The 10,741-nt window shown below is 44.8% G+C and overlaps 1 protein-coding gene across 1 annotated transcript; it reads right to left on the bottom strand.

The window, feature by feature from the left end:
• Window positions 1-4,518: 4,518 nt before the first annotated feature.
• On the bottom strand, window positions 4,519-9,249 carry LOC123409464 (E3 ubiquitin-protein ligase DA2L-like). Its single transcript, XM_045102358.1, has 8 exons — window positions 8,593-9,249; window positions 8,410-8,461; window positions 8,257-8,302; window positions 7,957-8,038; window positions 7,703-7,859; window positions 7,515-7,608; window positions 6,234-6,300; window positions 4,519-5,422 (listed from the first exon to the last, which is right to left on the bottom strand). The coding sequence occupies exons 1-8, from the start codon at window positions 8,788-8,790 to the stop codon at window positions 4,853-4,855; spliced, it is 1,266 nt and encodes a 421-aa protein (XP_044958293.1). The 5' UTR covers window positions 8,791-9,249; the 3' UTR covers window positions 4,519-4,852.
• Between the last annotated feature and the right edge of the window lie 1,492 nt (window positions 9,250-10,741).

The following is a 10,741-nucleotide window of genomic DNA, read 5'->3' as shown; positions in this document are numbered from 1 at the left end:
GAATATGAAATGATGTAGGGTAGTACCTGAGAGAGGGAAAGGTTGGATACAGACGATTCATTTGTCGGCCGAATAAAAACGCATTGCTCCTGGACACTCTTGATTGAATTTTTGGTTCCTGAACAGCTTTGACGATATTGTTTCTTATCGCTTATATAGATAATAATAATAGAATGCAATCCCAATCCAATCGCGTGGTCATATATCGAGAAAATATAAATGTACCCCGTCAAACTCAGGTGTGGGATTCCATTGTAATTTCGCCGGAAGTTGATTTTGGTAGGTATGTAGTACTCTCTCCGTTCTAAAATAAATGTCACGGATTTAACATTAAATTAATATAAATTTTATATTAGATGAACATTATTTATTTTGAAACGGAGGGAGTACATGAATGGAGTTGGTGGTCAAGGATTCAACGGGAATGTTAGTTCAGTTATTCGATCCGGTCTTGATCGCTCTTTTTATGTTTTTAGAGATCAACCTCACTATGTTAACATGCCCAACACTTGGCTCGGACTGCAATCAGAGGCGAACACATGGTGCGACCTTCCTTCAAATCACATCAACGACAACCGGATTCTCTAAATTCTCCTTAAACGTACATCCACAGATGAGATCAGTCAGTGATCGGATAAAAAGAGAAGGAAAAACCTAATTCAACTGAATCCCTTATATCATTTCTATACGTTTGGTTTGTCCGTAAATCCTGATATCTATCTCAAATGTAGGGAGGATATGAGTATCGCCGCGGATCACATTCATGCTACGTGTGGATAAAACAACTAACACCCACACGTCTGTCACGTCACCACAAGCATGCATGTGGGAATCTTTTTGAATTTTTGGTTTTTAAAATGTTTTATCTTGTAAATTGAAAATTCAATTGAAGATCCGTTTTCATCATTGAATCCATCACGACAAGATCTTCGAAACTAGATCTCATATCAATACGTTTAGATGATTTTTTGGGTAAAAAATTGTCATGTCTATTGCACATGAATTGTCATAGTGTTTACATCAAAATTGCTATGATATGTTTCAGCTATTTTTTTCATCTACCTTTAAAGCTAAATTTTGACATATTATAAAATAAGGAATTAAGAAACTAGACTTGCTATGAACCATAAACTAAAATTGTCATGGTGAAAAAATTGCCATGGTCAATTAATAAAAATTGTTGTAAAAAATAGTTGAAAAATATAGCGGTAGTTTTAAATTTAGAAAAAAAAGTTAGAACATGTCATGGCAACTTTAATATAAACAGTATGGCAACTACAGTGTAAACATCATGACAACTTTTGGTCAATTTTTTTCATCGATCATGGTCTAAATTCTAAAATTGCCATGATCTATAAACTAAATTTGTCATCATTGATTACTAAAAATTAGCATGATCCATGCATTAAATTTGTGATGGTTAACTAATAAAAATTATCATGGTCAATTAATAAAAATTGCCGTAAAAGGTAGTTGAAAATATAACGATAACTTTAAATCTAGAAGAAAAAATAGATAGAACATGTCATGACAACTGCAGTGTAAATACTATGGCAACTACGGTGTAACATCATGACATCTTTTGTTCATAAAAATTGCATCGAAATATATCAACATGGGATCTAGTTTTGAAGATTCCGTCGAGACGGATTTAATGGTGAAAACAGATTTTCAATTGAATTTTTTAATTAAGAGATAAAACATTTTTAAGCCGAAACCAAAAAAGATTCCTGCTGAGAGAGAAACAGGCGTGCGGCCGAAGTGGCTAAATGCCCACACCAACCGAGTCCAACATGGCATAGGAAATCTGGCAAAACTTTCCAAGATTCGTGCAACCACAAACGAACGCCAATCCATACGTGTGGGCGAGATGCAAACGCCCACACGTGTGGGCATTATCTTTTCTGTTCACACGTGTGTGCGTTATCTCTTCTCTTCTTTATGCATTCCTTTTTTTCTTTTTCTTCATCTATATCAATCACGTGCAAGTGACCAGACATATGATGAATAAAATAAGGATGTAGCTACAGGATAGACAAATGGAAGATCAAAATGAACACATCCGATGACCGACTAGGCGCGTCCGTGAATATCTGAGGGGTCGAATTAAAGGTACGTGGTTATACATGCTTTAAGTGGTGGGAGGAGGATGTTGGACTGTCCGGCGCAGATAGAAACGCATACAATTCTCTGAACAGATGCTAGTCCGTTAGGAAATTTGAAATGAAAGAAATGCAAGAATGTTTTAAAATGAGGCCACCCTGCCCTCTAAGGACTTGCCATCAGGGTGTTGCAAGGCAGGAATGCAGCTGCTAACCCGTTGTGAAGTCGTGGTGTGTGAGTTTAGTGCTGAACAGTTGGAGCAATACCAACCGGGCGACACATTTCGTTTGTCCATGTCGTTTGAATTGCCACAGACACAAAATACAAAATACAGCCCAACGCACTGATCCAAATAGACGTATTTTCATTTTCCGTCCGCCCGTGACCTATTTGAGACTCAAATTTGAGCGGCATTTGCTTCGTCGCGGATACGCTCGTCGCCCGCCCTCCTCTTCTCCTGGCCCGTCAGTCGGTGGCACGTACGCCAACCTCTTCTTCCTTCACCTTCAAAACACCTGCCCGCCCCCTCGTCTCCCACCCCCGCCGCCCGCTTCCGCTGGCGCCGCCAGCCATCCGCGTTGCGGAATCCTTCCGGTAGCCTCGTCTCCCGCAGCCGCCGCCAAGCTCCGCCACTTTCTCTCGACGGAAGGCTCCTCTCCGGCATGTGTATTCCACAACGCCCATAAGGTGTTCAACGCTTTGTCCAAGGTATAAATGGACTCCGATGATGAGTATTTTTTCTACAACGTTCTTTTGGATTCGGATGATTCCTTATCTGATGATGAGGAGATGGTGGCGGTGCGTTGGTCGTCCATGACCACGAAAGTATGGAGTGGTCACAGTTCAAGGGCTCCATGCGGGGGCACACGCCGGCACTAAATCGTAACTAAGAGAGTGGTCATTTCCTACCGTGGAAACACTATTTCGAGACTCCAAATCCGCTCTTCAAACATCACTTGTTCCTTCGCCATTTTCGGATGGCTAGACATGTTTTCAACCATATTCGAGAGGGGATGATTGAGTACGATAACTATTTCGAGTGCAAGGCGGGTGTCCTTGGAAAGATTGGTTTCTACTCTTATCAGAAATGTACTGTCGCCATTCGGATGCTTGCATATGGTGTCTCCGATGATCTCATTGATGAGCATATCCGGATGAGTGAGTCTACCTGTCTTGAGTCTATGTATAGATTCCGCAGGGCTGTTATACCTGTGTTCGGGGCAGAGTACTTGAGAGAGCCAACAACTGCCGATACAGCACGTTGTTGTCGATGAATGCCAGTAGGGGCTTCCCTGGGATGCATTGGAAGTGGAAGAATTGTCCTACTTGGCAAGGGCAGTATAAGGGTCATGTCCCAGCTTGCATTGTCATACTTGAGGCCGTGGCTTTCCAAGGTCTCTGGATTTGGCACACTTCCTTCCGCATGGCTGGATCTCACGACGATATCAATGTGCTCCAGCGCTCTTTGGTGTTTGCTAGGATGGAGAAGGCAATTGCCCGAAGGTTAATGTTGAGATCAACGGCCAGCAATACATCAATGGATACTATCTAGCTGACGGTATTTATCCACAGTGATCTACTCTTGTGAAGACAATATCCAATCCCATAGGAGAGAAGAGAAAGAGATTCGCAAAGAGTAAGAGAGTGTTAGAAAAGATGTAGAGCGTGCCTTTGGCGTTCTTCAGTCTCGATGGGACATCGTTCGATATCCTGCTAGAACATGGAGTATGCAAAAATTCTGAAAGGTGATGACTGCTTGTGTGATCATGCACAACATGATCGTAGAGGATGAACACCCCTCTGATCAAGGGTTCGAGTTTCAGGGTGACAACGTTGTGCCTCAACATGAAGAAAAGACAACGTTTACACACAGCTCGTCGAGTTTCATCGTAAGATGTATGACTGAAATACTCACATTTAGCTGTAAAATAATTTGATTGAGCACATGTGGATTCATGTCGACAACCAATATATGTATCGACAACCTTTTCTTTTAAATGTATCGACTATGAGATATTTTTATAGTTCTTAAACTATGCAATATTTTGTATTAAACATTTACTAATCTAGAACATTTGTAATAATTATCAATGCGATAAAAAATAATCACAAGTCTGTCAGCAGACGAAAAATGAATCGGACGGACGAGCAGCCGACGAAACGAAAGTGCGTTTGGGTTTGCTTGTTCCGTCCATATCCTAGTAGTACAAGCCGCCCCAGTTTCCAGGGGCTCTGACACGTGGGGATTCCGCCGTGGTACGATGCCAGCATCTCAGGTTTCAGCTCCAGCATACTGTATGAGTGGAATGATGCAGTAATAAGCACTGACAGCCTTAAAAAGAAACTACTAGTACTGTAATAACCACCGGCGTAACACGTGACCTTCAGGAGTAATTTAGCCTTGAGACACAGTAATTTAGATCACCCACATCATGAAGAGGGAATGGGACACTCTCTCCATTTACACAATTTCTGCTTCCTCCAAGGGCACAATCTGGCACAACCTGCTTTCTATTACATTTGAGAAGAAACAAAAAAAAGAGAGAGGCAAATAGATACCTGCAAACATGCAGATTTATCCCACCAGTCCCTATGCACAGCATCCAACGGCCAATCTTCGTTTGGTTTACCTACCACCCAATCCACCTAAAACCCTATGCTTTTTTATGTCACGCACAAGAGGAAACCTAAGGAACAACAACACCAGCCAACCGAAACAAATAAATAGGAGGGGGGGCTGCGACTCTTACTACCGCCAAGCTAACGCTGGAGGGGAGCCTCCGACCCCGCGAGCGTCGACCAGCGAGAGCGCCATGGCCAGCATCATCTGCTCCTCAAAGCTGTCGGGGACGTTGCCCGAACCGATGCTCGACACGTCCGAAGCAGCAGCAGCCGCCAAACTGGCGGCCCCGGCATCTACTGTGACGTCGGAGCCGGCGCAGCTGGTGCTGGCCTCGGCCGCGTCTGACCACCCGTCATTGTTAGAGTAATCCGTGCCGTCTCTTGCCTGCGGTGTTCTGCTGTTTGATGGTGGTTCCTCGACCCTGATGGCCGAGGAGCTGCTCCCGGCTATGCTTAGGTCCTCTGTGAAGGACCTCTGTGACCTGCTGAGAATGTCGTGTCTTGATGTTTGGCAGGTGGCTGCGCTGGAAGGGTCTCCAAGCATGTGTTGTTGCTCCGCTAGAGCCGCGACCGCGCAGGCGAATCCGCCGGGAGGGGCTGCTTCGGCTGAAGTAGCCCCAGATGCATCGTAGCATCTTAGAGGAAGTGTTGGTGGCACGGCACCTATGCTCCCTGGATTTCCTAAGGCTTCCTGATCCTGTTCATGGTAATTTTAGTAAGATGATTAGTACTGTCCTTTCCACCATTAATACGACAAGCAGTGTCTACCAATAAGTCTAATGGTTTTTTATTCCTTGAAAACTCTATATAATTCTATTGATGGAAGCCACCTACCATGGCTACCCGCAGACATGACTATGATCAGCATGCATATAACTTTTAAAGTTGGTTCATCACATATCAAGTATTGAGCAGCAAATTTAGATTTATGTGAACAAGCAAGCTCTAAGTTAATTAGCAGTGTCTACGAATCAATATGGTATTTCATTCCTTGAAAACTCTACAAATCAACTGATGGAAACCACCTACCCTGGCTACCCAGACATGACAATGATCATCATGCACAAATTTTTTAGGTAACACATGCAGGTTCACATATCAAGTGATGAGCAACAAATTCAGATTTATGTGAATAAGCAAGTTCTAAGTTAATTTGCATGCAACTCAAAAGGACATTGAACCGACTGATGACCAATGATAGGACATACATATGATGATTAATGAAAAGCAGTTATGATGTGGATGGAGATGGTAAACAGCAAAACAGGTAGCTAGTATGGGTAAGCTGTATTATTAAGAATTCACACAATCAGCATGCTTACAAACTACCCTTTGAAAAATCATTTCAAGTCATGTGGCAGGAAAATGTGACCTATCCCTGTATACAAATTTTTGAAACTTAACAGATGAGCTCTTCAAGAAAAGAATGAAAAAAGGAAGTTATATAGATTAACGTTATTGGAAAATACGTTTGGCAAGGGGTCTGATTCAGCAATATCTTAACATACTTGCACAGAAAGCCAAATCGCTTCCATAAGCATAACTTCTTCAAGATCCATATCGAAATTATTATCCCTGCATTTTAAGTAATTCATCAATAATAACATTACAACAATACTATATAGACGAATACAGTTAGTACGAGGAAACAGGATGGCCGCAAGTGTTTTTTAACTTTTAACTAGGACATCTTTTCTTATGGTTTCCTAAGACAGGAACACTGCTTAGATGGCTTCGATTCTAACTCCTCATCAAAATGACAAAGAGCTAATGAAAACTAAAGCAAAACAACTAAAATGCTCAGGAAAGGGATTAATTTATTGCCTAATAGGGCCTAAGGAACGGGTGAAAAACAGTACAATTCTGTTTTCAAGCCATATATATTGATCCTTAAAGCAGGTGCATTTCAGACTCAACAGACCTTTCCTGGAAACGAAAGACTACCAAGCAATAGATGCTTCCACGATATTCCCACAGAGAACCCTCAGATAAGGGTGAGTACAAAATGAACAATAGTCAAATCTTCTTTTCAGTTCAAGATGGATGTCCTATCGTTATATTTCCTAGTAATGAAATCCATTGAACATAATATGTAGGTAGAGATTCTCATATTGTTTTAATACAATTAAACTGAAGATCTTCTAGAAAAGTCAAGGACAGCAATACATATATATGTAGTGCTTAGCTAAGGTACACCAAGAGTTGGGTGTATTAATTGATGACGCAACAACCATTTAGCTTCAAGTAAAGAGCAGCATGATCAAGGTGCCAAGGGCATCTCAAAGATGTTCAACAAACTGCTACGGAAAAGAGCAGACAGAAACCTTAAACTGATAGCTATATTGTCTCCATGGTACTGCCAAGACCTTACTTGACAACAAACAGTCCCCTCAAAAAACAAAAAAACAAAAACTTGACAACAAACATGACAACATAAAAGTATCTAACTGACACATCCTGTTACTTATTAATTGCGAGACAGACCATTACTATTGTAGCAGGTGGAGAGAATGCACAAAATTCCATCAGAAATTACATATAGTAAGCCGTCACATTTTCTAATGGGGACAGGTGGTAAGCTATCGAATTCCCCAATTAGGTGCAACTGAGGATTAATTACTTTGCGCACAAAACTTTCAGTGAGGGTCGAAACCAATGAAGCAACAATAATTACAGTACTTCAACTGAGCTTTATCTAGAAAGCACAAACAACCCACAATTGACTGATGCAACCATAGTCACACAAGTTAAGCAGGATAGAAGGCAGAAAATGGTTAACCAGTACATACCGCAACTGCCTTAACCGTTCGGCATTCTTCAATAGCAGCTCTGAATGCTGTACTTGGCATGAGGGCACATCATTGCCTTGGGCACCGCTTGCGGCTATCAACAATACAATATGGACATCGCCAGTCAGCAATTGTGCAAGAAACAAAAAACAGAGAGGCAAACAGATAGCCTGTGGCAATGAACACACCTGGGGTGGATGTGCCACCGGTATCGCAGGGTTCAACTCGTGCGGTTGTTACTTCATCGGTCGAAGCAGCAACCTGCTTATTCTTGAGCCGCTCGGCGTCGTCCTGGAGTTCCTGATGCCGCATCCTGATCTGCGCCTCGATCACCCTCTGCTCCTCCTACACACGATTCCCAGCACCACCCAGTTGGCAAAACTAACGTAGAAAAGAAAGCAGAGAACACTGCTGAACAAACAGTTTTACAACAGCAACTAACAATCTGCTCGACGCCCTTCTCCTCTTTCGTCTTGACGCCGCGGTACTCCACGGCGTAATTCAGCATCTTGCAGTACGGACACCTTATTAAAAGTTAAGGAACAGCAACTAGACAGGAATCGTTTTAAAGGCTGTGCGTTACACGGAATTTCGACACCTTGAAAGTTAAGGAACAAGAAGTAAACAAGAATCTGTCACAGGCTCTGGTCACCGACACCAAAACAGAAGACAGCATGTACTCTACTTACTATCCTAGGACTAGGAAGAAGTGATGATAAGAAGTGGGATAGTGGTAGGATACTGTGTCGGCCGGCAGGATGTGGGCGACTTCATCTGGAGGAAGCACTCTGCACGCGGGCGCGCAGGAAGCAGAGCAAGTCAAATTATCATGTGAATCAAAGGAAGAAGACATCCGTCTGTAACAGAAATCCGCAAGGGGAACCAGCTGACTCACCGGTGCAAATCCCCTTGGCGCAGCACTTTGACCGGTTGAGGCTCGGGTAGAACTGCAAGGGGAGGATTAAGGACTGTTCAGAATTCTGCATCTATGGATCCACTGGACTGGATGGCAGAAGAAGAAGGAGAAGGCGGGCATCAAGATCGGGGGGGGGGGGGGGGGGGGGGGGTGTTGGCTGACCAGGAAGCAGATTGGGCACTCGTCGAGGTCTGGCCTGGGGTCGTCGGCCCCCGGGTGGCAGGGCGCGAGCTTGGCCTCGAGGATGAGCCGGCGCAGCTTCTTGAGGTCGATGTCCGGGTGCGGGTAGAGCCCCTGCGGCTGCGTGTAGCGCTCGTCCACCGGCGGCCGCCGCCGCCTCCCCCCCACCCGGTTCCCCATCCCCCCCTCCTCCTCCCCAGCAAGGCAAGGCAAGGCAAGGGAAGGCGGGCGGCGACCCGTGCGTGGACTGGAATAGATATAACCGCAACTGCAGCCGGCCGAGCCTACCACCCCCCGCAGCGGGGGGGAGAGGACGGCGCCGACGAGGAGGGTGAGGGAAGATTTGTCGTGTGTCGTGGTCGCGGTCGTGGTACGATCGATCTCCCTGGCTGGCTGGGTGCTGGGTGGGTTTGTCAGCCGGAAGCGGAAGAAGGCGCACGCATATGCGCGGCCAAAAGCGGATTCTTCCACGCTCCCCCACCCTCACCCCTCTCTCATCTCTCTGTGATCCTCGTGGATGGATGGATGGATTAGGTTGGCTGGCTGGCTAGGTACACCCGACCTCTCTCTGTCTCCGTCTGGCTCTCTCTTGAGTCTCGAGTTCCCTGACTGATTCCCTGGTCATTGTGTGTGTCTCTCTCCCTGCTGCTGCTTCTTCTTTTATCGGGTCAAACACTCGAACAAACAAAACCAGCCCTGTTATATGTTATTAAACCTCGCTCGCTGCGTGTGGGGCGACGCGATGATTGATTGGAAGCGTGCAGCGGCGAGTGTTCCGTTCCCCCACCCCCACCGCCACCGGCCACCGGGCCAGATCGCGACCGGCGGATGGGAGGAGAGAACCAACCCCGCAAGCCAGATCGTCGTGCTCGGCCGGCCTCGGCTGCTGTTCGCTGCCGGTGCCGCGTGGTTGATGACTACTGACTTGACTTGGGGGAGTTGTGGTTTGATTTTGACGGGTTGGTTGGTCACCGGCCCGTCCGGGTTCAGCGAGTCGAGGAGCAGTTCCGGTTAACTTGCTTATCAACCGCCAAACGGCCCGGCTTTATTTATTTTCTGCTGTAGCTGTTCCTCTTCGTTTTGTACGGTGTTTTTTTCTGGATGATGCGTGCGGCCGAAGCTGCGGCGTCGTCCCGCATCTACTAACTTGTTCTTTTGTTTATGTCTGCTTGTACGACTGTCTGTTTTTTGTAGAGCAATTGTTTCGAATTAGAAACCGTACTGCCACAACAGCTACTGCTGCACATGATTCTTAACAGAGGCAACCAGCTGCATGGCCCTATTCGTTTTTTTAGTAGGTACTGGTACACGGCCCGGATTCATGCTAGGTTTGTTTTCCAGTACGCGTGTGGGCATGGTCATCGGTCAGTGCTACCGGTACATATACATACGTGCGTGGTCACCACGTCAGTCAGTCTGTCGTCGTGTCGCTTCTTGTCATCTTCTTTCGCAACTCCGGCGTATCAGGGACCACTCCGTCGGGAGAGATATCACATATTTCTAGGGTGATTCTCAGCCACACTTTGTCAAGTCAAAATTTAGCAGGCACAACTTAATTGGCATTTGTTTGGTTTTTGCCACATTTTGGTTTGCCACGCTTTATTGTCTATATGGCCGATCAGGGGCGGAGCCAGGATTCCAACATGGGGGGGCAAAAAATCAACGACCATCATAGTGAATAAATATCATAATATATTAAGTCACAAAATATATTATAAAGAATCCATATAAATATTCGAATATATGTTTGATGTTTAGAAAGAAAATTACATGTCTATTAGCTTAAACTCCGCTTTGCGACCACCGGTGTCGAATAACTCTATAATCTCATCAGAACTAATCTTATAATCCCGAAGATAATCATCTCCCATTCTATTTCGAAGACGTGTCTTGATAAGTTTCATGGCCGAGAAAGCTCGCTCGGGGTTGCACTTGACACTGGAAGAGTTATGACCAACCGCAATAATCTATCAACCATTGAGTATATAGCAGCCTTACCTGTTTTATATAGTGCAACTGTCAAATCAGCAAGTGAAGACAAGCATTTCAGCTCTGGATTATTGCAAACATCCAACTCAAAATGGGGAAGCTGCGACTCAAGCTGAGCCCTTTCTTGACTAGAAAAATCCTC

The sequence above is a fragment of the Hordeum vulgare genome, chromosome 7H (genome assembly GCF_904849725.1).
Source record: "Hordeum vulgare subsp. vulgare chromosome 7H, MorexV3_pseudomolecules_assembly, whole genome shotgun sequence".
Taxonomy (NCBI): domain Eukaryota; kingdom Viridiplantae; phylum Streptophyta; class Magnoliopsida; order Poales; family Poaceae; genus Hordeum; species Hordeum vulgare.
Note: the sequence above shows the minus strand (reverse complement) of the source record. Positions and strands in the feature narration are given on the sequence as shown.